Source organism: Hyaena hyaena, unplaced genomic scaffold (assembly GCF_003009895.1).
Source record: "Hyaena hyaena isolate Hyena2069 unplaced genomic scaffold, ASM300989v1 scaffold_6, whole genome shotgun sequence".
In the NCBI taxonomy this organism is placed as follows: domain Eukaryota; kingdom Metazoa; phylum Chordata; class Mammalia; order Carnivora; family Hyaenidae; genus Hyaena; species Hyaena hyaena.
The window spans coordinates 4,466,947-4,494,583 of record NW_024080638.1 but is presented as its reverse complement, the minus strand read 5'-3'; the positions used below and the strand labels follow the sequence as shown (position 1 = coordinate 4,494,583).

Below are 27,637 nucleotides of genomic sequence, written 5' to 3'. Positions count from 1 at the left end.
AAGCAGGACTATACCTGGGGTATCCAGCTACTTCACTGCATTAAAATGATGGTTTACTGTATAGTCTTTCCAGGAACCATGCCAGGTAAAATGAGGTACGGCTGAAATGCCTTCATAATGAAAGATGCTACTGTGCTGATGACATCCCTCCCATCAAGGCTCTGCCTCCAGCTCTAGAGAGAGACAGGATCCAGAGTACAAACTCTGTACCTTAAGAAGAGAGAAACAAATGGGTACCACCAGGAGCTGGGAACCCATCACGTGGTAAGCACTGATTAGGTACTTTACATACTTAACTAAGTTAAGCCTCACACCAGCCAAATGAAATACCTGTTATTGATTCCTGCTTTACAGATGAGTTAAGTAGCTTGCCCAGGGTCCCATACAATTAATGCGGCACAGAGCTAAGATTCAGACCAAGGTTAGTTGATGCTGAAGAACCTTCCTTTCACTGCATCGGTAATAAACCCCTGCTCAGCCTTTTGGAACTCAGGCGAAAGAGGAACCCCTATTTCATGGTAGAACTCTATTCAGGCCCAAGATATTGCTGAGACTAAAAAAGAAAAAGAGAAAAAAGCCACACACTGAGTAGGTCTAGAACTGGTTTCGAGGATGGAAGTTTTCCTTCACGGTGCACCAACGTCTCTTCCTGGGAACTCTCCAGAGCCCTGGCCGGCCTCTGCAATGCCTTCTCTGGCCCAGGTGTGAGTGAGGATCGCAGGCCTGTTGAGTGAGCTATTTTATTTGTGCTTTGTGGACTGGTCCATCCTCTGTTGGTGGACTGTCTTCTTCTACCCGGCTCAATTCAACCTAACCTGGCCACCTGCCCAGTGGGTTCCCAGTCTACCCTTGACTCACTTACCCCTCTCTTTCTCTAACTGAAGCACTGAGCCAGCATCCTAGTCTCACCTCTGGGTTTATTACAACCCCTCTGCTCTGAAACTTTCAATCATGCTCCACAGCCTCTAGAATAAATCTCTCAGCTTAGCACTGAAAGCCCTCTGTGATACAGTTCCAACCTGCTATTTGGGTCTTTTCTGCAGAGCTGCTTCTCTAGTTAAGCCTGTTACTATCCTGCATCCAAAGAGATGGCAGATCCAATGCAGAAGGACCACCCAGGGCTGGCCAGGCCTGGACCGTTGCTCCTGATAAAGAGAGTGACTCCATGAGAGAAGCAACTGTTTACTGTCCTTCCTGTTTCCACACGCCCTTCTCTTTGGACAACATACCAGAGAGAGCGACAACCTCCAAATGGAGCCAGGCCCCTTTCAGCTGTTTACAACAGGTGGCTGGGCTGTGAAGAGCCAAATGGACTTGGTGGAAATGGAGCATCCATGACAACCAGCTGACCTTGCCAGTTAAGCTCCATTCCAGCAGGCCTGCGGCCACAGTCTCTAATGATTGCATCATCCAGTAGCTCAAGCCCAGCTCTAGAGCTGGGACCCAAAATGAGGCTGAAAGCAGGCAAGGCTGCACTGAGGCTAAGGAAGGGCCCCGTTTTCCAGTTTGATTATATCTAATGATATCCACGAACATTTGCTCCGTCTCAATGGCAGTCATTCAGCTTCAGATTCTGTGTCTCCCTCTCTCTCTGTCCCTCTCCCGCTCACGCTGCCTCTCTCTGTCTCTCAGGAATAAATACAACATTGAAAAAACATTTAAAAATGTTAGCCTCTATCATTAACATTTGATAAAAGTTTAGTGAATGAATAAGTCTTAGAAAGATTAATCTCAGCCAAATCCCACCAGGGTAAAAGACCAAACCCTAAAGCCCTCGAATGAACATTTCTTTCTCTGAACATCTGCTATCTTGAGAACAGGTATGACGTATCCTAGCGCGTGTCACATGCATATGTCATCCATTAGGCACCTAGACTGAAGGATTCATAAAGGCAGGGGAAAAGACGCTGTTCTCTTTTTTAAAAATTAAAAAAAAATTTTTTTTATTTCTGAGAGAGAGAGACAGCATGAACAGGGAAGGGTCACAGAGAGAGGGAGACACAGAATCCAAAACAGGCTCCAGGCTCAGAGCTAGCTGTCAGCACAAAGCCCAACGTGCGACTCAAACCCACGAACCATGAGATCATGACCTGAACTGAAGTTGGATGGCCAACCGACTGAGCCACCCAGGTGCCCTGACTCTATTTTCTTTTCTATAACTTCAACACTTTGGCACTGCTATGAATGCTCAATGAATATCTATTTAATAATCTTGTTCCAAAAGAATATTGTGTCAACTACTACAGAGCAATCAGTTGTGAGCATGGATGTTTGCTCACAGCAGTACTTGTTCATCCTTCTAGGTAGATGGAAGCCTTGTTAAGGAAATAGTCTGCTTCCTTTAGTTTATGTCATGATTACATGTCAATCAAAGTAAGAGAGACAAGGGCCCAACTTGCAGTTGGAAATGACTATGCAGAGAGCGATATGACTAGCACTTATGCTCAGAGCAACTGTGGGTGTGTCACTTTGTTACCTTCATTCTTTTCTTCCTCCTTCCAGTAAATATGGGTGAAAGCCCTTTTGTCCCAGCAGAATGCTGGGATCTGTGAACACAAAAGTGAACACTACATTCTCTTTGCCTCCAGAAGCTGAAGCTGGAGAATAGAGCAAAAAACCACAACTTCATCTGTGCTCTGATACAATAAGTTCTGGGCTAAAAGTGTCCACTGAGGACAGTGAGCCAGTGTCTAGGACTCAACGAAAGTGGTGTCTTAACTGAGGCCTAAAGGATCCATGGGAGTTAGCCAAGTCAAGAGAAGCTAAACGGTGTTCCTGGCAGAAGAGACAGCATGTACAAAGAACTTGACCCATAGAGAGCTTTGACCCATAGAGAGCTTGGTACCTCCCAAGAACTGCAGAGAGTACTGGGGTGGCCAGCAATGGAAGGAAGCGGTGGCAATTATGAGATAAGGCTGGATAAGTAGCCAGAAGCTATATCATAAGTGGCCCCCTAAACCATATTAAGGAGTTTGGACTTTATCTTATAGTCCAAGGGGAGTGAGTGAAGGTTTTTTAAACTGGAGAGTGAAAGCATGAGATATAAATTCTGCAAGATACTTCTGGTAGCTGTGTAATGTTTGGGTTAAAATGACAACGCCAGAGGAAGAGAGACTGGATCAGAGGGTATTGTGGCAATCCACATGAAAGATGATGGTGGCCTGGACTAGTGTCACAGCAGTGGGCACAGAAAATACTGGAAGGATTGTAGAAATATTTGTAATATATGGGCACCTGGGTGCCTTAGTTGGTTAAGTGTCTGACTCTTGATTTCAGCTCGAGTCATGATCTCACAGTTCGTGAGCCTGAGCCCAATGTAGGGCTTGCACTGATAGTGCGGAGCCTGCTTGGGATTTCCCCCTTCTCCCCCACTCCCTGCCCCCCCCCTGCTCCTCAACCTCTCATGCACATGCGTGCTCTCCCTCTCTCTCAAAATAAATATATAAACTTAAAAAAAGAAATATTTGTGTTGTAAAATTACTGAATAGATATGGAGTTAAGAGGGGGAGAGGAATTAAGTATGCTGCCCCTGCTTTTAGACTTGGGTAACTGGGTGCATAGTGGTGGTTTTCAATGAAATTAAGAACCAAAGAGAGGGAACACACTAGAGAAAGTAAACAGTTCAATTTCTGACATGCTGGGTTTTAGGTGTTTGGGGGAAATCCCAAAGGAGATAGCTAGGAGGTGGATGGCTGTATGGATAGCTCACAAGAAAAAAAGTAGGGTGAAAGAATGTATTTCAGAAACCATAGGAACAGATGATACCACTCAGAGAGAATGTGAGAAGTAAGAACATCAAGACAAGAACTTTAAAGGGGCACCTGGTGGCTCAGATGGGTGGGCATCTGACTCTTGATTTGGGCTCAGGTCATGATCTCACAGTTCATGGGATTGAGCCCCTCATCATGCTCTGCGCTGACAGCATGGAGCCTGCTGGGGATTATCTCTCTCCCGCTTTCTGCCCCTCCCATGCACACATGCTCTCTCTCTCTCAAAATAAATAAACTTAAAAAGAAAAGACAAGAACCTCAAAGAACCAACATTTTGAGGATGGACAGAAAAAGAGGAAGTAGAAAATCAAGGATGTTATCATGTCAAGTAAACCAAGGAGGTAGGATGTTTCAAGAAATAGGGGCACTCAGAAGTCTCACCTGATGCTCAACATTCAACTGAGGTGAGGATTAAAAAGTCATCACTGCACTTGGCCACTAGATAGATGGTCCTGGTGATTTGGCAAGTGTAGGGTCAGAGACCACGTAGGAGAACAAGAGGGAGGTAAAGGGGTGGAGATGCTGAGCATTATGGCTGTTCCAAGAAGTATAGGGCGAAAGGGGAAGAGAGACAGGATAGTCAGTGAAGGTGGGGTGGGGGGAAGGTGCAGAGTCAGTGGAGTTTGTCTGAGGATGGGAAGACTATTTTATTACAAATGGCTGTTTTGGGGCACCTGAGGGTCTCAGTCAATTAAGCATCCAACTCTTGATTTCAGCACAGGTCTTGATCTCATAGTTCATGAGTTTGTGTGCTAATGATGCAAAGTCTGCTTGAGATTCTCCCTCTCTCTCTGCCCCTCCCCTGCTTGTATTCTGTCTCTCTCAAACTAAATAAACATAAAATAATAAAACCAATTGGCTGTTCCAAACTAAGCTACACACTCCTAGGCTCCTTAATGCAGTATTGTCTTGTTTTACCAAGACTCCTAAAATTTATTCTCTCGAATGACTTTTAAAAGGCGCAATAATTGGACAAACAATGTCAAGTACATCCTAACAAAGGAAGCACTTAACAGCTCCTATGAATGTCAACATAAACTAGTCCAGGCAAAAGATATTTCTAACAATATATAAAAGCAGAACCATGAATTTAGCACTCTAAAATTTGTTTTCAAATAGCTGAGAAAGAGTTCTTTTGAGATGTGTTTCCTCATCTTTAAAATGGTATGAAAAGAAAACTTGAAGAACAGGAGTGAGTATGCACCTTTTTGTGTACAGGTGAAGTTGTACTTTTACTTGGAATATTGGAAGCTTAACCTTGATATTGCTAAGGCCTGGGGCAGGTGTGGAGGGTATAATTGTTGCAGACGAAGTAGGGTACTCCAGCTTATGTGAACTTTTGGTTTAAATTCTTTTTTTTAATGTGTCCATACTAATTCTCTCGAGAGATCAGAGACAACCACAAATAGATTTCATAGGACATGGAAGTAAATCATATTTTACCCTATGACATCACAAATCTTTTTGGTTTGTTAATGCGATCACCTATAATTTATTTTAATGCAAATTCCTATACGGCAGTGATAAAAGAACATTTCATCTAAACAGTTAAGTGGGGCCCTCCACATACCTCCATCTTACTGAATGAGCTGGCAGCAAACACAGTAGAATTTTGGTGAGAGATGAGCAGGCTGAGGCACAAAGGTCACCTCTAAAATGGCAAAATGGAACCATTCCCATTCTCCTTCCAAAAGAAGAAACCACAACTGTGTATTTATACTTACTTTTTATATTGAACAAAATGAGTATGATTTGGAACATAATTGAGAATCAAATTAACCACCCCCCATAAATGGATAGTGAACAAACTTGGTCTGAGAATCATTCCATTTGTTTGAAGCAAACACAGGCTTTGGGTCATGATAGATAATGCCAGCTACCATTGTTGCTAGATGCTATTTAGAGCCTTTCACATGGGCTAACTCATTTGATCCTCACAATTCTCGAAGTACATGTATAAATACTTCCATTTTATAGATGAGGAAACTGAGATACAAAATATTAAGTAACAGTCTGAGGCCATCAAAGGTGGGAAAGTGAAGGTTTGAATCCAGTAAAAAGGTCTGCCATTGTCGGCACACCACTCTTCTGTTTCCCGCGGAGGACGCCAGGTCGTCCTCACGCTCTGGGCTCAAAGGCTGAGTGGAGAATATTTAAGCCTTGTGGAAAATCCATATTGCCTCTTATTAGCGTGGGCTTCACATCTAAGGAGTGGCAAGAAGAACTTAGGGCTAATTACTAAGTGAAGTCAAAGTTGGCTGGGGAAAATTCCAGTCAGGACATTTGAAAGCCGGTGTGATGACACCATCTGAAGAAAAGCCCGAGGACATCTTAATAATCCTCTTTACCAGAACTGCATCTGGCTCCACTAGACAGGGGACACACTGAGAACCTAAGTGCTGCCATCCTTGAGATATGAGAATGTCCCTTCTGACTCTCAACCCGTAGGGACTGTGCCTTGAGGAAGCCATACTTCCTCCCTGCCTGGCTCTATTAACACTATCAAGGCCACGACAGTGCTCACCAAAGGGAAACTCACTCAGTTGTAGAATCTCCCTTCCCTTCCTGAAAAACAGGTGAAAAGCAGATCACTCAGAAATGGTGTCAATGTAGTCCTGCCTGAAGGCAGAGAGCTGAATAAGCCAAATTGCCAAGGGCCTCCCCGAGCTCTACGTGATTTATTTAAACCATGGAGAGTCTTACAGAATGAAGAGCCAAGTTTTACTTCTGCTTTCCCAGGCCAAATCATCTCTCTGGGCCTCTTTTTATAGCCTGACAAAAAGTTTGAGGATGTCCCTAAGGAGAGCAAATTTCATTATTGCTCCTATTTACAGATTCAGCCAGAGCATTAACTGACTTTCTCAAGAACACAAACCAAGACATCTGTGGAGCTAATATCAACATGGCAGTGTCTCAGATACCTGTCCTCTGCTTTCACAGAGCGGACCACAGCACCAGCAGATTACCCTGTACGGAAGACCTGAGTTGTGTTCATAACCCGGCTGCACCCAAGAAAACCCTATCATTCTGGAGTATAAATTTGGAATTTGTGATTCCTTGATAGGGACTGAAATTTGCTTTTGCATTTGTTACAGGAGAAGAATGGCAGCTTTGAAAGAGCCCTGGGGACCCGGGTTTATTTCCAGGAAGATCACTGACTGGCTGGGTCATCCTGAGAGTCCTGTGGTCTGTCCTGGCCTCAGGTTCTTTACCTTTAAGCTAAGAAGTGTGGGGAAGGGGCTATTCTAAGGACATTCCAAGTTCTTTTCTAAATCTAAAGATAAATGATACACAAAGATGGCAATAGCCATATTTAAACATGTAGGCAAAAAGATGAAGATGTGATTTGGGGCACATCTTCATCCCTCTGCCATCCGGGTCCTAGTGGAGCTTCTTAGACTCTCTGTGGTCAGGACTAGGGTTTTACCTCCACCCATCACACACCAGTGCTAGCAGCTGGCTCACAACGCATGTGGCTTACCATGGGGGTGTGACAACACCCACACGGGTCTGTTTGGTGAGACAGGTCCACTGTCACCCTCCTGGTGGCCATGGCAATGTCAAATTGCTATGAAAGTGCCCAAACACCTTACTAGAAATTTCTGTCCTTATCTTGTCATAGACTGTAATAAACAGTTGCCTGACCAGAAGCAGCCCATGGACCACGCTTTGAACAGCATCGGTTTTAGCCATTTCTCTCTAACAAAGCAAGTCTCCTAAGGACCTGAGCAGGGCATCACTCAGATAACCCAGATGATTTTTTTTAATAAGCAACTGGAAAGCACAAAGTACCTTTAAAAAAATAATAACAACCTGCTGAGATAACTCCAGGCTCTCACCCTACTCAACCAGGTCCACCCCACAATTGATCTGGATTCTTCTCAAATCCACCTATCATATTGCCCTACTTCTTCTGCTCTTGGTGTTGTTCTTTTTCATCCTCTGCTTTAGCTGGTGGGTCCTAGGCAGGCTGAGCAGCCCTGGAATTCCTGCTGAGGGCCTCGGGGTAGTAGACATGAGCTGATCACAGAGCAGGATGGAGCCCGAGAGGCCAGCAGCTGCCCTGGGGACAGAAGCCGCTTCTCATGCTTATATGGGAGCAGCCACTCTACCTTCAGGGCTGTGCTCCCAGCTCCACTTCCCTCTACTGCCCTGAACCTGTCAGCAGTGAAGTCTGGGGTTTTCCAGTCACCACTGGACTCATATGTCTGAAACCATGCTAAGCTTAGGGGGGGTGACATCCCCCTCTGCTGGTTCTGAAAGTGGAGAGGGGATCAGCTAAAATCAAGCAATTGGGATTATTAACATATTGTACACTGTCACATCACTCTTTTATTTTTATAATAAAAGCCAGACTCTATTGGGTACTAAGTCCTAGATCCATCTAAGCACTCTGCATATATTAATTTAATCACCACCCCTACCTAAGAAAGCTCATCTCATTGTTATTAGCTCCTTTTTGTAGAAGAAGAAATTGAAGAAGAGAGAAGCTAGAAGAACTTGCCTAAGATTTCACAGGAGGCAAGTGGAGTCTCTGGATTTGAACCCAGCAAGTGTAATGCTGATGATCAAGTCCATAACCACAGCTCTGTACCGTCTCTAGATGGAAATGTTGGCTTTGCATCTCATGACAATCCTATGGACGATCTAAGGCTGATGCACAACAATTAAGTTGAAAAGTATTTATTAAGCAACTTAATAGACATCAGGCAGTATTCTAGGCATTTGGGATACATACAGAAAGATATGTCCACACCCTAAGCCCCGGAACCTACAATGTAACCTTATTTGAAAAGAAGGGTCACTGTAGATGCAATGAATTTAAGGCTTTTGAGATGAGTTCATCTGAGATTATCTGGATGGACTACAAGTCAATGACAAGTATCCTTATAAGAGATAGAAGAGGAGAAAGCACAGGAGAAGAGAGCCCCTATGAAGACAGAGGCAGGGGCCAACGGGATGCAGCTACAAGCCAAGGCACCCATGGAGCCACCAGAAGCTGAAAGAGGCAAGGTAGGACCTCCCCTAGAGCTTCTGGAGTGAGCACAGCCCTGCAGACACCTTAATTTTGGACTTCTGGCCTTTAGAGCTGTGAGCAAATATATTTTTGGTTTCTTAAGCCACTAAGTTTGTGGTAATTTGTTACAGCAGCCTCAGAAAACTAATGCAGGGATGACCAATAAAGTCCTTGCTCCCATAGAATTTACATCCTGGCTAAGAATCAACAAAATGGAATGGAATGGAATGGAATGGAATGGAATGGAATGGAATGGAATGGAATGGAATGGAATGGAATCGAATGGAATCGAATGGAATCGAATGGAATCAAATCGAATGGAAAAAAAGAAAAACACTTGTCTAACAGCTGCAAAACATTTCTCCTCAAACATCACCTTCTCCAGGAAGTTTTACCTGCACTCCCTAATCTGAGTGTGAAGTACCCCTCCCCTCATGCTCCTATAGATGCTTCTTGAACGTCCATGATCAGACCTTTCCTACAATTTTACAATGGATGGTTCTCGTGTATAATTCTGTATTCCCCAGCTGCCTCTTAAAGTTTCATGTCCATCTCATCTGGCTTTGCCCGAGATTATGTACTGATGGGGAAGACTGGGAATACCTGGATGACCAACAAGAAAGAGGTGTGTGGAGACCACGAAGAGGGCAGGGCCACTGCACATATTTGTACAGCTTGTTTCTGCCCAAGGAAGAGGGAGCAAAGCAGACTGGAGTTCACCCAGAGCTCTTTCCAAGTGGTGGTTCACTGCCATCATGAGGTAGAGTCTAATTTCCCTCTCCGTGAGTGAGCTGGCTTTCGCGGCTCAGGTGAAACCAGCAAAATACAGCATAGGTGATGCTATAACACTTCCGAGGGGCCAGGACAGAAGTCTTGCAGCTTCCAGCTGGGTCCCTTGCAATGCTTGGCCCCCAGACACTGTCCCTTGGGGAGCGCCCCGGCAGAACCCAGCTACCGTGTGCTGAGAAGACCAAGCCTGTGGAAGGGCCATGCGGAGGGGCCTTGCACACTAGTCCCAGCCTTTGAGTCACCCTAGCTCAGGCCCTAGACGTGCGAGTGAAGAAATCTCCAGGTGAGGACAGAGTGCAGCCGCTTGACCCCCTGCCGTTTGCGTCTTCCCAGCTGAGGCCCCACAGGTTGTTGAGAGAGAGAAGTCATCCCGCTGTTCTCTGCTCAAATTCCTGCCTTAGAATCTGAGAACAGAATATAAACAAGAGCGGAAGCAGACCCATAAATACAGAGAACAAACTGAGGGCTGCCAGCGGGGAGGGGAAAGGGAGTGGGGGTGGGAAAAACGGGAAAAGGGCATGGGAGGTACAGGCTTCCAGTTATGGGACGGATACATCACGAAAAGGAAAGGTAGAGTGCAGAGAAAACCGGCACCGGCGTAATAGCGTTGTGCGGTGACAAGTGGCAGCTACACTTGAGGTGAACGCAGCATGAGGGACACAGAAGTCCAATCACGATGTTGGACACCTGAAACTAATGTAATGTCCGTATCAGCTATGCTTCAATAAAGAAAATGGAATCCATGAGCACAATAAACCGGAGATATTCATTTTGCAAATATAACCGCACATGTGCTCCAAATGCGCTAAAACCAGCTTCTCAAGAAGGGGACAAGAACGAGGATGGAGGCAAATCCCTCCTAAGAAATGTGTCCCAGCCTGACTCACCTACCACTGTGCACCTCTTCCCTCTCACCTGGCCTGAAATTCCCACTGCTGACGTGTCCACGTGGGGTAAGCGAGCCAAAGAATCCCTGATGGGCAGAAGTTGCTTTTAGGGTGGGAGAAAGAAGGGGGTCATTTCCTCTCGTGTCCGTGCACAAGGGTGCTAGGGAACCGGGATCTTAGAATGGGAGTCGATCTGCACGTCTCATCTCCTACTTGCTCAGGGGAAGGAAGGCTCGGGCTTGGAGGTGAGACAAGGAGGAACTGGAAAGGCCGGTGGAGGCAGGACTTGCAGCGACAAGTCTCAAGCAGCCTCACGTCCCATCGAACTCTTCTCTGGGCCTCAGCAGTGAAAACAAAGGGCTACAGAGTGGGGTTGTGGCGAGGTCACAGACTTGGCTCTAGGCCCCGAGGATGGAGTGTCAAACCAGCCTGCCTACACAGGTGGGCTCCCTGCCCTGGTCAGAGCCTGCCTGCATCCTCATGGTCACCAGACCACAGCCGCCAGACTCCACCGTCGGGACTCCATGTTGTAAGACTCCAGACTGTCCTCGCTGAAAAGGGTCTGAGAGACCATCCGCTGCCTTCACAATGCACAATTAGTGAAAACCGAAGAAGAAAATATCAACAGGACACCTGATATTTTAGTTTCATCGAGAATATAGAGGTTACGAGGGGCCATATCGCCAGCTTGGGGACAGAAAAATATGATTTTCAGAGGGGAAACTTTTTGTAGAGGGGAGACCAGGGGAGACCAAAAAGTCTGGGACCAGCCACCAAAAAGGTTGGCTTTGCATAATTTCTTCAACTATAGCCATTGACCTAAGGAGTATAGAAGCATTCCCCAAATGTGGCTCTTACATCGTCCCTGTGTAGGGACAAAATTCTCCCGCCATTTTCATAACTATGGACACCTTAAAGGCAATTTACCTGACCAGTAATGAGGCAGTTATAACGGAGCCCACGTAAGGCAGGATGCTTGGGACCTCATAGGAGGGCTCTTGGAAGTGGGCTTTTCCACTGCTGCCTCTATGAGACCCATGGGCAGTGCTAACGTGCTGAGCACAACAGAAGAGTGTTTCCTCCCTGACCTGTCCCAGCTTCCAGAGCTAACCACGGGCCATAAGCATTCACACCTCAGAGTCTGTGAAGAGGGACTTTTCTATGTGGTCTCAGAGGGCAGGGACCAGAGAACCACTGGAGACTGCCGGGAACATAACTTTCATCCCAAAGGAGGATCCTCTATAACAGTGAGAGTTGTTCCAACGTGGACTTGGGTATTACTTTGTAAGGATGCGCGTTCCCTGTCACTTTTAGCCTTGGGGAGAGACTACGTATTGCCTCCCACTCACTGGGTTCATCGCAAATTCACGTGTCAGACAGGAGTTGATCCAGATCCCCCCTCAGTTATGTATACACTAAGATCCTGTGGTTTTATGAGCTGTCATAATATCACTGCCTTTGCAAAATCAGTGCCGCATTGGACACACACGCACACAAGAAGGCAATCATTTCTCTCTAACTCAGAACTGACTTTCACGGTTCACTGCTTGAGAGAAGCCTCATCCTAAAAGCAACTGGAACATTTGTCATCCTGCACTGAAAATCACTACCGTTATCTTCATAAATCTTTCCCCCTCAGTTTTACAGAGAGATAACTGACATATGTCGCTAAGCTTGAGTCATACGGCATGATGGTCTCATTTACATACATTGTGAAACGAATATCACAATAGGTTCAACTAACATCCATCGTCTCATACAATAAAAAGGAGAAAAAAGGAAAAGTATTTCTCCTTGTGATGGGAACTCTTAGGATCTCTTAACAAATGTCCCCATAGATCCTACAGCAGAGGCAGCTACAGTCCTCATGCTCTATATTACATCCTAGTACTTATTTATCTTGTAACTGCAAGTTGGTACCTTTGGACCACCTTCCTCTAATCTCCCCTTCCTCCCCACCCTCTGCCTCTGATAAACACAAATCTAATCTCTTTTCCAATATGCTTTGGGCTTTTCTGTCTTGTCTGTTCCTTGTTTGTTTGAAGATTCCACGTATAAATGAGATCACACGATATTTGTCTTTCTCTGACTAATTTCACTTAGCATAATGTCTTCCAAGTCTATCTGTATTGTCACGAATGGTAGGATTTCTTCATTTTTATGGCTGAATAATATTCCATTGGGGAATAATCTTCCACACATGTATATCACATCGTCTTTATCCATTTATCTGCTGATGGACTCAGGTTGTTTCCGTGTCTTGGCTATTGTAAATAATGCTACTATGAACATAGGGTGCAGCTATCTGTTTGAGTTAGTGTTTTCATTTCCTTTGGACATATTCCCAGAAGTGGAATCACCAGATCAGAGGGTAGCTCTATTTTGAATTTTCCGAGTAACCTCCAGACTATTTTCTGCAGTGGCTGCACCCATTTGCATTCCCACCACAGTGCACGAGGGATCCTTTTCTCCACATCCAAGCCAGCACGTGTGATCTCTTGTCTTCTTTGCCGCATAAATCTTTTTTACAGTTCTGTGTCTGAAGCAACTTGATGGGGGGACTAGCTTAGTATCAACACCTGTAATTCCAGGCATTAGAAGAGTGCTTCTCAGTTGGGGAGGGGGGGTGCTATTTTGGCCCCAGGGGACATTTAACGATGCTTGAAGACATTTTTGATTGTGCACTTGGGGGTGGGAGGATGCTACTGGCATCTCCTGGGCAGAGGCCAGGGATTCTGCTAAAGATCCTGTAATACACAGGACAGCCTCCCCTACAGCAATCACTCTCCGGCCCAAACATCAGTAGTCCTGCTGTCGAGAAACCCTGTTCCAGAAGGCAGAGGAGAAAACGACAACAAAAGCACTGCTCTTAGTTACTGACAACCAACTGTAGTCACCACTTCGCAAAAGCACATGATCCGAACACATTACAACAATCCTTCAAGATGGGCCTTGCTGTCCCCAGGGCACAGGTGAGGAAAGCCAAGGCCAGACAGCTGCATTGTGTCTTAAGATGAAACAACTTGCAAACGCAGAACCAGGGCTCAAATCCAGTCAATCAGACTCTAAGGGCCAGGCTCCTTACCAGTGTGCTGGGAGCCTCTTACATAACAATATACTGTTTCCTGCAGAGACTCGGGCTGCACACAGTCAAGAAAGTGTGCTTGGGAGCAAAGGGCTTCGGAAGGAGAGAAAGGAACCAAGCCTAAAGTGGAGCCTTTACTTCCTGACAGAACATGAGGGGGCAGCCTTCCGAGCCATGACGACCACTCACAAGGGCACATTTGCTACACCGCTTCCTGAGGAGACACTGGCGGGGGCTGAGGAGGGAGAAGCAGGCATCCTCATCATGAGGTGAACTTCAGTGTGATTTCACTGAACATCACGTCTCAACAACTTTTAACTTAAAATAACTTTTGTGCAGAATTTTTGAGAAAGTGCTTTGGTGTTAGAGCCAGTTGAAATACTTACTTTTTCACTAATTTTTTTAAAACAATCTCTACCCCCAACGTGGGGCTTAAATGCACGACCCCAAGATCGATAGTCACATGCTCTACCAATTGAGCCAGCCAGGCACTCTTCACTTTTTCACTTATTACGGGGTCATTTGGGGCAACAAGTTCCTTTATCTACTAAGCCTCAGTTCTCTGAACAGTTATTACAAGCATCATTGTTATTATTGCTACTTCATGGCAGTGTTATGAGGATAAAAACAAGAAAATTGATGAGTTAAGTGCAGACCAAAATGCTAGCGACCCAGAAGAGAGTAAGAGACCAAGGAATAATAGATGATGAAGTGATCCCACTACCTCCCTCTGTGGTTTATAGTATCTGTGGTTTTATTATGGCAAAACAAGGAGAATGGGAAGGAGACCAGGGCTGAATGCCAGATGTGGCTGTGCGGGGCAGGGCCCCAGGCTGGGAGCCAACAGATGTGGAATGCCCATGTAAGGGCTCCGAGCCCTGCTGCGGAAGAGCAGTGCATCATGGAGTCAAAAATAGGATGAAGAACAGATTGAATTGCAAGCAAGTGTCCTTTGTGATTCCAATGAACATTTCTGTGGTTGCCTTTTCTAGAACAGCTATTTGTGGATGGCTGTCTTCTTGTTGGTTGCCAAAATCCCATCATACAACACACACATGCTTATGCCTAATGTCTCCAGTCTTCAGCGCTGAACCTCGTAACAATGCAGAAAATTAAGCGAATTCTGGTATTCATCAGAGACCAAGAGAAGCACTCCAAGGATCTTAATTCAGAAGCAGAAATGGGCCAGTTCATGTGCGTCTTGAACTTTCTTTTTAAAAGCTGCAATGCCCCCTCTCCAGGTTAGCAACTGGGACTTCAATGCTTTATTCAATCAATATTTGATGGGACATATTTTAGAACTGACTGGTGATCAGATGAATTAGTCATCGCTGTGATGAGTCAGTGATTCACACATGGGGCTTTTGTCTCCTGAGAAACTAATCTCCTTCCCCGATTCTGGCCTGTCTCCTAAACCACTTCCTTCGACAACAGCAGCCTTTCTCTACACAGGCATATTTCCTCGGAAAAGGGATCTCTACCCAACTTGCCAAATTAGAGCCTCTCAGAATACCAGAGCTGGAAGATCCTGGTAGACTTTTCACTGAAAAGATGAAGAAACTGAGACCGGAAGGAGCGTGAGTCCTGCCCAGAGTCACACAGCAAATTAACAGGAGCTAGAATTAATACCCTGGCTTTAGGAGAGCTCGTTCCATTTTCGTTTACTAGTTCCTGAAGTTCCTCATCCTCATTGGGATAATTCCAAGGTGGGGGGAACAAATTTCCCCCATAGTTTTCACTAATCGAAGAAATTTAACACTTAACTTTCAAAGCTTCATGAATGTGCATATCATCCTCATGCAGGGACTGTGCTAATCTTCTCTGTATCGTTCCAATTTTAGTATATGTGCTGCTGAAGAGAGCGCTAGAACACTACATTGCAAAGACGTGACTAAAACCTGACGAAATTAGAAAGAGGATCTTCAGCAGGAAGGTGACAGGGCAAGTACCAAGACTTGTTGACTGGAGCAGATGTGAAGTAGACACAGGCCGCATGGATCTAACTGTCAGAAGTCTCCAAGGGTAGCAATGTGAGGTGCACGTGTGGCTCCAGAGACCCATCACATACAGTGACAGCACGGACAATGGTTGACAATGAGCCCAAGCCAGACCAATCCTTCAGGCTTTCTCAACATGGCACCCCAATAGGAAATAAAGCACTCAAAGGATGTGACATTTGAAATAAAAAAAAATTTTTTTAAAGAAACCTTGTAAAGATTTTACTTTCAACAATTCTGACCATTTTTAGCCTATTTTACCTCTGGTTTCTAGCAAGCCAAGAAAATAAGTAACAGACTGGGCTATCCTGACACTGGCCAGGGAGAAGTTGTACAACAGAATGACCATCTGTTTATCCATTGTAGTGACCAGCCCTCTTCTTCCTTACCCACTGTCTTCATGTAATCACTGCAGTGCTTTAGTGCTCTTAATTAATTCAATTTTATTTATGGTCTGTTCTTTTTTCCATTTATAGCAACCTTTCTTGAACTTGGCTGTGATTTGCACAGATTATCTGGAACACTCTTTAAAAAAACAGGACTCCTCACTTGGGTCACTGAATCCAAATTTCCTGGAATAAGAACTGGGAATCTGTCTTTTTTTGTTTTGTTGTTGTTGTTGTTGTTTTGTTTTGTTTTGTTTTTACAAAAGCTTCCCAGGTGATTCCAATGCCCAGGATTTAAGAGTCTAGTTCCTTCGTTCATTCGTTTGTTCATTCGTTTGTCCCTTCCTTCCTTCCTTCCTTCCTTCCTTCCTTCCTTCCTTCCTACCTTCCTTCCTTCCTTCCTTCCTTCCTTCCTTCCTTCCTTCCTTCCTTCCTTCCCTTCCTCCCTTTTTATGGGCTGCCCTCAAAATCTAAGTACCACATAGTACAGTCTTGGAAGAGAGACGTTTTTAGCTCCAAACAACCACCAATTTACAAACAACATTTTGGTAAAATAACAACAACAAAAACATGCCTGTAAACCTGGAACTTGTATGATTGCTGGCACTACATAGAATTTTAGACTCAAATGGAAAGATGGTGATGTTCTTCTTGACGATCTCTAAAGAAAGGAGACATGTTTAAGGGCAAATTCTCATGCTTTATTTGAAGTCTTTATCAAATTCAGAATGGCCCATACATACAGAATTAAGACATGGCCTAAATCCTATATACACTACTAAAGTTATGAATTAGGTTACTATTATCTTTTCTTTTTACAAACTAAATAACACAGATTTCCATTCCTCTTTCCTTGTAGGCATTCTCTCTGCTCTTTGATTACTGTTCTCTATTGTTCCTTCAGGTTCTTCAAACTACTTCTGGTTCACCAGCAGGGACTAGAATGCCTTCAGGGCACAACTGTACTAATATACTTCGTCATTTGAAGACAGTTCACATATCTCTTTAGGAGAATCTAATTTACTGCTCAGGAGTGACTTAGATTAGCGGACCCAAATCTAAAGATCTAAAGATTGATATTCGGTTTCAAACACAGCAAGTTTCCTTTAGAATTCCTCTATTTAGTGGTTCTGCCACATTTGCTCTGTAGCCAATTTCCAGGATTCCTATCATATAAAGATCAGATTCTAAACTTGATCTCGAAGCCACTCCTATTTTCTCTCATTCTCTTCTCCCTGCCCCTCTGAATGCTCAAGTTGTTTTAGCTCATCTTCTTCCTCGTGAATTCACATTTCTGGACTTTGTCTAATATCTGCAGTTTTCAACTGAACAATCACACTGCTGGAAGAGGGAACCATTAGCCCCTCATTTTCAGCCTCCCCTATATCTGTGCCCTTTGCCACACAACTCTGAAGTTCCTCCCACTGAAGGTCGAATATCTCCTCCCCTTGGGTTCCGGGTGGCCATGACTTGCTTTGGCTAATGGCTTATGGGCAGTTCTGTTTCTGCTCAGTCCCCTTGCTCCTCTGCCATTGCCATAAAAGGAAGCAGTCATGGTGAGCTCATTAGTGCAGGGGAAAAGCACCGACTCGTCTGACCTATGTCCTGGAGTCCCTCGGCTGAGCTCAGCCAAAGTAAGCAGAGCTCACCAGCCCATCCGCTTAGACTGTAGAAACTGCAGGATTCCTTTGCTTCCAATGAGCCTTTAGGGCTGTTCAAACGGCTAGGACTGTGAGAGCGAACTAAGCCATGCCTGGCTAAGGAAAGTGGCTTTGAGGGCTGAGTGTCCTTTAAGGGAAGAGGCAGGACAGCTCCTTTCTTCCCTTGAGACTAGATCTTGAAGTCGCTAATGATTCCAGTAGAGAAGTTGCAAGTAAGATGAGGGGAAGCAGAAACTGACTTCCAGGGTAGGAGGACACTCCTTCCTCCGGAGGCTGTGAGGAGGAAAGATGCCCATCGGCCACCCTGCTGCTACAGAAAAGCAGCTCCAGGGAACGCAGCTCACCCCCCAGCAAATGGCCAATGCCCAGCAGAGCCATGACTGTGGCAGAAGGAAATGCTCCCCGAATCAAGGCCTAAGCACCCCCACCCCCATCCTTTTAGGATTCTATGATTTCTTTCCTTCTGGCTTGGGTATCTATCTCTTCAAGGGGCTCTGAGAGATGGCCTGCATACATTGAGTGAGCTCTTTATTCTGTTGACTCAAAAGATAAAAAGAGATTTTCTTTATTTTTCTGAATATGGTGACGCCCACATAAATAATATATTAGCCTCTAACTCTAATACTTCACTTCAATGGCCACTTTAGCCAAAACTCAGTTTCAATTTAAGACTCTCCCTACACGTGGGCTCATCCCACAGGTAAGAGTTACCACTTATGCGGCCAAAAGAGTGATCTAATGTGTATGCAAGCCAAAGAGAAACTGCCAATTTGGTGGGAAGACCGCATCTTTTAATGCCATTTAAGAAAAATAGAAAAGATCATATAACTAATTTTATCCTATTTTCCAAATCTTTTTTGCCTCCCATCTGTAACCCCTACTAGTTGAAATGAACCTGTCAGACTCAGTGAGAAAAGATACACAGTTTTTGAAAAAGAATGATTTTCAACAAACTCTTCTGCCCATCAGTGTGTATACTGTCTCCCTTCACATCCGAGGTAGTGAACAGACTCTGCTCAAGCCACTTGGCTCCTAGGATTTTGCCAAGTGAGACTGGAGAGCAATCTCTCAGGCTTCCTTTGCCCAGTATGTGGGGAACCCGGTCCCAAATCTTCATTCACCAAATCGCTGTGGAGTGTCTGCTTTGTACCAGACCTGTCTGTTGTGGTGATGTAAGGTCAGTAAGAAAGAGGCAGAAAATGATGGAACTTTTAACCAGAGTGATGACAAAGAGATGCTTCTGCACTGCATCCACTGTCACCATGGGTGACAGCACCATCGACTCACAGCCACTTTGAGACTTCCTGTAACACCACTCCTCCGAGGGGCCTTTTCCTCCCCAACCTATTATATTGTCAATGGTTTCAATTATCCTTGGCTCCCTCTTCTTGTCTGAGACGCAGCCAGTGGAGCCACTTCTGAGGAGAGAAACCCCCGAGGCTCAGGATTCTGAGTGACCCCATCCTGCCCCCACTCCACTTCTACCTTCTGGGCTTCCAACAGGGAGGCCTTTCGTATATTCTGGAGGTACTTGTCCTCCAAACTTGATGCCATATTTCCAGGACTAAAATTTTCTTCTTCTAATGATATCTATCTATCTATCTATCTATCTCTCTATCTATCTATCTAAAATGGCTGGTAATAGTTTAGCCTTTATGTATTCTAAAGAGTGTGTGTGTATATACACATATTCACATATACACGTGTGTGTGTCTACGCATGTGCACACGTGCATATCACACACAAGCTTTCCTTAGCTGGTTTCCCTGCAAGCAAAGTTTAGTTAAGCTGCTCTCGGAGCTCTTTAAGGGACATGAGGGCCCAGGGCTGACAGCCAGTCTGTTTCCCTGGCGACATTACTGGAGTCCTCAGATACTCTCACAGACCTCATTCACTCTTCCGTATGAAGGCTGGTAGCCAGGTAGCTCTCACCCTTTGTGTTCTAAAAGAGTGTGCACCCCCAGGAGAAAGAGATGAAGCTCTGGAAGTTGATATTTGAGGTGGGGCTTGGTGGGATGGGATGGAGGGGGAGATTCGGTTCTAAGGCATCTCTGAGCGCCCCCATCTCATATCTCTGGCTAGATGTCTGGGACCTGATGTGACTACAGTTTTCAAGTGCAAACCTATGTTCTTCCTCTTTTATGAGTTTGGCCAACACTGGCCACAGGAGGGTCTATCTCTCAGACGGTAATGTTCAGAACCTGGTTGAGAACCATAAAGGAACCCGACTCACCCTCTGAGCAGAGTAAGCAGACAACACAAAGTGAATTTTTAGAGAACAGGGTGCCCTCACTCAGCTCTTCTATACTCTGTCCTTTCCATTCCAAGACCCCCAGCTCTAGTTTCCCCACTTCAGATTGACCAAATGCAGCAAATCTGAAAACAGACCCACTCTAGCAGCAATAACGGCTAACAGGCTGATTCATAGGAGGAAAAACACGAAAGAAAGCTGATGGAAGAACTCAAAAGGAGAGCATTTAGTGAAGGGGCAAGCTGCTCCCAACACCTCCCTGGTCCAGGACAACATCACTTTACTGAATGACAGCCCAATGCAATAATTAGTACCCAGAGTAATAACTCGGGGTTATCTGGAAAAGTTTAAAGGATACTCTGCTTAGGAAGAGAATTCCGAAGCTCTGGGAAAGGAGGCCAGCACTGAGAAAGGCCCTCTAGAGGAGGGTAGTGGTTACTGCACTGTAAAACCACAAAGTAGGGTGGGGGTGCCCTGGGCTGGGAACCAACACAGCGGAATTCACTAGGTTGATCGCGAGCGAAAGCAGATGTGGAGACCAACCAAGAGGAGCCGGGTGCCCTGGGCTGGGAACCACCTACCTTTGAATGTTATCTTCCAGTTGTTTGACTCTGAACTCATCCTCCTCAGACTGCCTCCTCCTGGCTTCCTCCTCTTCGGCAGTTCCAGCGGGGATACCCTGCAGCAGCCATTTTTCCCGAAGCACTTTGGACTGTGGGAATGAGGGAAGAGAACAGACTAGATGATACCTTTCAGTCCACAGCCCTCTCTGTGTGGGCGGTGCCTCGGCTTTAGCTCTGCCCCTCGTCTGTGTTCACCTGAATTGCTGCCCTCCCTTCCTCATTAATTTGGCTCCCCACTTCCCTCCCCTGGGGCCCAACCCCTAGAGCACCACCAGAGGGACTTATTTCTACATTTTCTACTATAAAAAGTTGTTGAAAACATACAGAAAAACAGAGGAAACTGACTAATGAATGCCAGTGTAACTCATCTAGCTTTACAATCATAGACAGTTTGCCATACTTTCTCATATTTTTCACCAAAGCATTTTAAAGGAAATAAACATCATGACATTTCACCCATAAGTACTTTGGTATTAATCTCTAAAACATAAGGACACTTTTCTGTTCAACTACAATTCTTTATATAATTCTTAAGATCACCCAATATCGAGTCCATCTTACAGTGTTTTTCCAAAAAGAGTAATCTACGTCATGCCTCTTCTCAGAAGCTCCTTAATGGGGGCTCTTGGGTGGTTCAGTCGGTTGAGCGTTTGACTCTTGATTTCCACTCAGGTCATGATCCCACTTTGCACTGACAGCTGGGAGCCTTCTTGGGATTCTCTCTCTCCCTCTCTCTCTCTGCCCCTCCCCTGCTTGCTTGCGCTCTCTCTCTCTCAAAATAAATAAACACTTAAAAAAGAAATAAGCTCTTTAATGATTCTCAACCATACTCAGCAGTGGTCTTCAAGTGGTATTAAAATAATGCACCCCACTTGTGCCTGTGTACTAATATATTGTGGAGTGAAAGAAAAAGGTTTTGAGTCTCAGGTCAATGGTCGGGAGGGAGCGGCTACCACTTTGAGAAGGGAAATGAAAACAGCTCAAAAGAAAGGCATGCTGAAACTCCCTAAAATGAAGAGCAAGGCAAGGAAGGTGTGGGAGAAGATTTTTGATCTGGGTTTCATTACATGGTCCCCAGATGGCAGATGGTGGCTATTGGATGTTTGCAGAGCCTGGACTCTGGGCATCATGGCTAAGCAAACCCTGGGCAGGTCAGCTGTCCTGGGAATGGATGCCTTGAAAGGGTGCACCCCGAGTCTACCAGAAGCAGGGCATGTGACCAGTTTTTCCCTGGTCCTATAATGGCTTTGAAGCCACTCAACCTAGATGATGTATAGAATAAGCACTGGGTTCCCTGGCTTCAGGCATCACTTCCATCAGAATCTGGTTTGACCTAGTCAGGCAGGCTGAGCAGGGTAAAAGAAAGGGAACCCTTATGATGATTAAGAGCCAGGCTATGCATAGCTTGGAGCCAATTAAATTTACAGAAATGAGAGAGTGGAATATCTCTAATATTATAGACACCAAATTCATACTTCAGTTTCCTTTCTACAGCTCTTATTAGCAAAAGTTAGACAAGTTCTGGAGGCTCTCATTTTTCTTGAGATTAAGAAATAAAAGTCACTTATTATAAAGCTATGAGTTACTAAAAATTGCCAACATTTAGTAATAATAAGTTAGAATTCACTAATGGTTCTAACTTACCATTCTATTGAGAAATCCAGCAGCCACGTGGGGCTGTGAAGACCCTGCTGGATGTATAGGAGCAGTTGCAATGTTTAGAATTCCAACACTTCTGAATGGACTTGTTTTTAGCAACACATCAGTATGGTGTCCAAGTAGCCGTGTTTTTCACTGAATTATTCTTGCCTTTTATTTATAAATCATTGTTGGTGCAGGCCTGTTTGATTACTCTTACAGTGCATAAAGAACCATATTTATAGCACGTGACCTATTGTTTTCCATTCATTAAAGGCATGGGCCTGTTCATATGTAGGTGATTCCTGATCGTATGCTAAAGCGATTGTATATAGGAACTACCCTCATACCAATATACTTAAACAGCTATACACCATTGGTAACATGGTGCCTGTAAATTTATTTACAACTACCACCAAGGACAGTGTAAAAAAAGCACTTTAAAGATTTATAGGGCATTGTTTAATAATATAAAATCATTGTAAAAGTTCACAGTACTAGAGTGCTGGGTGGCTTAGTGGGTTCAGTGTCAGACGCTTGACTTCAGCTCAGGTCATGATCTCCTGGTTCATGAGAACGAGCCCTGCATTGGACTCCATTCTGAGAGCATGGAGCCTACTTAAGAGTCTCTCTTTCTTTCTCTCTCTCCCCCCACCCACTTGTGCACTCACTCTCCCCCCGCCCCCTCTCTCTCAAAATAAATAATCACTAAAAAAACTCACAGTATCATTTGTTGACATTAGTTGCCCTTTCTTCAGGGCTGAATTATGGCCCCCTTCCCCCACTAATTCATATGTTGAAGTCCTAACCCCTACTGCCTCATAACCTGACCTTGTTTGGCATGGGGTCTTTAAGGTTAAATGAGGTCATTGGGACAGGCTCTAATCCGATATGACTGGTGCCCTTACAAGAAGAGGAGATTAGGACACAGACATGCACCAAAGGAAGACCATGTAAAGACACCCGAGGAAGACAGCCATCTACAAGCCAAGCAGAAAGCATGAGAAGAAGCAAACCCTGCTGACATGTTGATCTTGGTTGGATGTGTAGCCTCCAGGATTGTGAGAAAATAATTTCTGTGGTTCATGCCACCCAGTCTGTGGTGTTCATCACAGCAGCCCTAGCAACTACTACATTCTCCAAAGCTTTATCACAGAGATACTTCTTCTTTCTGGAAAGTGGGGATGAGTGGGTTAAGTTGGTTTTTCTTCCTAAGTGGGTTACAGGGAAAAAAAAAAAAAAACCTCAAAAGCACTGTTCTCCACTCAAAACTCGCCAGATATCATGTTCACATATGGTGAGAGGCTGGGCTGAACAGGGGTTAGCAGTCTGAATTCTGGAGCCAGTCTGCCACTTCCTAGCTGTGTGACCTTAGATAGTCTCCTCAGCCTCATCGAACCTCCGTTTCCTCGTCTGTAAAATGGACATGATGACAAAGCCCATCTTAGGCTTGTCATGAGGATTGAATGAGTTCAGATGCTAAAAGCGCTGGACCCACATGTAGTACTAGACAAATGTTTAGTTTTGCTGTTCGTCCTGTTGCCCTGGCCTCTCCTCCTCTCATCTGAGAAAGAGCAGGTAAGATGCTAGCTAAGGAGTCTTCCTCTGCTCCTGCTGGTAGGATGCAAGGCTCTCTTCTCTGCCTCCTCTAGAGAGAACATGCTCTAATGCACTTTCATACTGTTCTTAGATTCTTTCTTTTTATATCTTTCCCCCATGGACTCCCACCTCCTCAAAGGCTGGGACTTTTCTTCATTCCCCTTTGCATCTTATTGCTGCCCCAGCCTTGTTCCAGGGAATGAATGAGTAAATGTGTGAGGTGGAAAAATCCTGATCTTCTGTCACTCTTAATTCCACGGGAAGGGTCTGCCACACTTTCACAGGGCTCCCTCAGCTGAAGTGTTTGACACTCGCCTCATTCAACTCCCTAGTAGGATTTTGGGAGACAGATCTGCTGGCAACCCTGGTCTTGGAGTGCGGACCCTTCTGGAAAGGCAGCGGTGGCCAGACCCAGCTTTGTCTGCCCTAGCAGGGATGGGACACAGCCAGGGCTTCCTGGAACCTGACACTGGCTGCTCCTGGGAATGTTCTCTCTGCTCTTATTCACACTGTGCCTCCTGCCACCAAGAAAGTGTCTAACTCCTCGTTTCTGGCTGATTTAGCCTTAGCCATCTGTCAGCATCTCTCAAAAACGGCAGCCTGGTGACCATGAATATCAAAAGCACATGTGTCCTCAGATCTGTCTCTTCTTTGGATAAGCCAAATCATCCCCAACAGCTGGAGCCAAGAAGAGAGACACTAACAGAACCAGACAGTGGGCCTGGTTGCAGAGAAGTCTGTTTCACAAGAGTGTTTTGACATCACAGGAACAAACAAAGAAAAGCAAAGTTGATTTTTTTTCACCTGCACCCAAAGTGGTAATGCTGAGAAACCACGAATTCATACATCTTTACCACCAAAGATTCCCTTAACCTACCCCAGATCCCTCCTGCTGTCTCTGCAGGCAGGCCATGTTACAGCCTTGGGACACAATGTACATGTACATTCTGGTCACACATGCCCATCCAAAGCACCGGTTTCCCTGGAGTGGTCTGGCCCTGACTGGCTGCCTGAGCGTTTCAGAATTAAGTGACAGAGTTCAAGCCCCGTGTCGAGCTCTGTGCTGACAGCTGGAGCCTGCTTCGGATTCTGTGTCTCCCTCTCTCTCTGCCCTTCCCCTGCCCATTCTCTCTCTTTCTATCTCTCTCTCTCTTTTTCTCTCTCTCTCTTTCCTTCTCTCTTTCCTTCTCTCTCTCTCTCTCTCTCTCTCTCTCTCTCTCTCCCTCTCTCTCAGAAATAAATAAACATTAAAAAAAAATTTAAAAACCCTGCACTATGCGTAAGGAGAGCTTGCACAGATTCCCACCCCCGGAGATGTTGAGTCTCAAAGTTCAAGACAGGGTCTGGGAATTTGCATTTTAACAGGCCCCCATGTGATGCTGTCACTGATGCTGCTGGTTCAAGGACCTTGGTTTGAGTAGCCCTGCATGGGAACCTGTGACTATCCAGATGTCTGGAGAATGCAGAAGCTTTCCCACCGGCCAGCCAAACACTGATCCAAAAAGGAGCTCCTCATCCCCCGACATGGCTGTCTCTCCTCCTGCATCCCTGTCTCAGGAGCAGTGGTATCCACATCCATTCCCTACGTGCCAGGCACTCTGCCGGCTCCTGACGACACTGCTCTGAAAGACAGACAGGTCCCCAACCTCACTGAGCCTTTGTCCCAATAAACAAGGGTGCAAGATAATTTCAGACTGTGATACAAGCATCACAGGAAGGAGGCAGGACAATGTGACAAACAGGGACCGATGGAGGACAGTGGGAGAAGTCTCCGTGAGCACTTGAACATTTGAGCGGAGATCTGAGATCCAAGGGAGGGCACCTCAGGTGGGGAGACCGACAAATGTAACAGCCCAGATATGGGACAGAGTTTAGCATGTTTATGGACAGAAAGATCACCCCAGTGGCTAGACTATAGAGACTAGGGAGTGGGGAAGGGAGAGTAGAACAAGTTGAAGATGGAGAGGAAGGCTGGGGCCAGATCAGATAGAGTACTGCAGACCCGCTAAGCAGTTTGGCTTTTGTCCTAAGTACCGTGGGAAGAAAATAGATTTGGAGGGACAGGATTACAAAGTGACTGGATTCTATTACGTCATCAGGTAATAGAGCATGTTAGCTTAAAATAGAGGAGATGCAGAAGAAATGGAAGGCATGAGGTGTATCTTAGAGGTAGAGTCAACACGACTTGCCGGCAGATTGGACGTGGGGGTTGAGGGAAAGGGTGATATTAAAGGTGACACAGATATTTGGTGTGAGCGGAAGGGTAGATGGTGGTATCATCACCCGGAGATTGGAAAGATTAGAGGAAGAACAAGTGTGAGAGGAGCAGAAAACCAAAACTTCCATTTAGGGCATATTAAACTTGAGAGGCTTAAAATGAACGTGACACCCATCTAAGTGGACGTGTTAGGAAAACAGCAGACTATAAGAACCTGGAATTCAGGGACCATCGGGACTGGAGATGTCAACCCGGGAGTCATTGATACATACATGATATTTGAAGCAATGGTACTGAGAGACAATGCTGTTAACTCTGTGTTAAGTACTTCACACAGAAACCCATTAAACTCTCACAAAAACCCCATGAGGTAGGTGCTAACATTAAGCAGCTAACCCCTGGGCACACATTTAGTAAGATGTGGCTCTGAGATTTGAAGCCAAATGGTGCACTCTGTCTAAGATCCCTAAGAACCTTCTTTTTCTCACATAGGACTTACAAAACCTTCAGGCACTGCTGACCTACCCCCTTACTCGGATAACCCCTCTCCAGGTTCTCTGACAGTGGGGTCCTCTCCCACTCATCCCTGACCTCCCACTGTTAGGTGCTGGATTCTTTATTTGTCCACAGTGGCTGATGCGCAAGGCTACTGGTGATGATAAATACTTGTTGAGTGAAGGAATTATTTAAAAACCATGCACATGCACTGTATTTTAGCAAATATAAAATCTTAAGACTGGGGCGCCTGGGTAGCTCAGTCGGTTAGGCATCCGACTTCGGCTCAGGTCATGTTCTCACGGTTCGTGAGTTCAAGCCCCATGTCGGGCTCTGTGCTGATACCTCAGAGCCTGGAGCCTGCCTCAGATTCTCTGTCTCCCGATCTCTCTGCCCATCCTCTGCTCACGCCCTATTTCTCTGTCTTTCAAAATTAAATAAACATTTATAAAAATCTTAAGACAATTAAGATGGAAGAAGACCTTAAAGATCATCTAATCAAACCTTTTCCTCCAGCCTTACTGAGGTACAACTGACAAATGAAGTTGGAAATATTTAAAGGGCGCAACATGATTAATCAAACTTTTAAAATCTACAGATAAGATATCTGAGATTAAGCAATTTTTCAAGGTGATCCAGGTAAGCACTGAGGAATGTCCGGGTGGTCATTGGTGGAGGTGGGGAGTGTAGAGATGGCACAGTGGGAGATGAGTTGGGACTAATCAGTCTCCAATTTTTGTTTTTAACTTTAATTTTTTTGATGTTTATTTATTTTTGAGAGAGAGAGAGAAAGAGAGAGAGTGAGCGAGCATGAGCAGGGGAAGGACAGAGAGGGAGGGAGACACAGAACCCAAAGCAGGCTCCAGGCTCTGAGCTGTCAGCACAGAGCCCGACATGGGTCTCAAACTCACAGATCGTGAGATCATGACCTGAGCTGAAGTCAGATGCTTAACTGACTGAGCCACCCAGGCGCCCCTCTAACTGTAATTTTTATGAAGTCATATCTACCCATATTTTTACTTGATAATTCTGGCTTATAATTAGATAAGCCTTCCTCATTCTAAAACATTGAAAATATTTACCTGTGATTTCCTTTTACACTTTTATGAGTTTACTTTTTACTCCAGGTCACACATTCACCTATGATCTGGCTAACACTGACACTGGCTGTGCTGGTAGATGCTGTTGGGAATCTAGTGAAATTCAACCTAATAGAAAGTG

General features: G+C 45.2%; 1 protein-coding gene and 1 non-coding gene across 3 annotated transcripts in view; both read right to left on the bottom strand.

Annotated features, from left to right (window-relative positions):
- The window catches only part of LOC120236933 (paralemmin-2), a 137,242-nt gene that overhangs the window by 37,284 nt on the left and 72,321 nt on the right, over nt 1–27,637 (bottom strand). For both annotated transcript variants that reach the window (XM_039240023.1, XM_039240033.1), the window contains exon 3: nt 20,425–20,555. In XM_039240023.1, the coding sequence (XP_039095954.1) occupies nt 20,425–20,555 (131 nt within the window). The remainder of the gene's footprint in view (nt 1–20,424; nt 20,556–27,637) is intronic.
- On the bottom strand, nt 15,307–15,413 carry LOC120237760. The gene has a single exon (XR_005530039.1). It is a non-coding gene; the product is annotated as a U6 spliceosomal RNA (small nuclear RNA).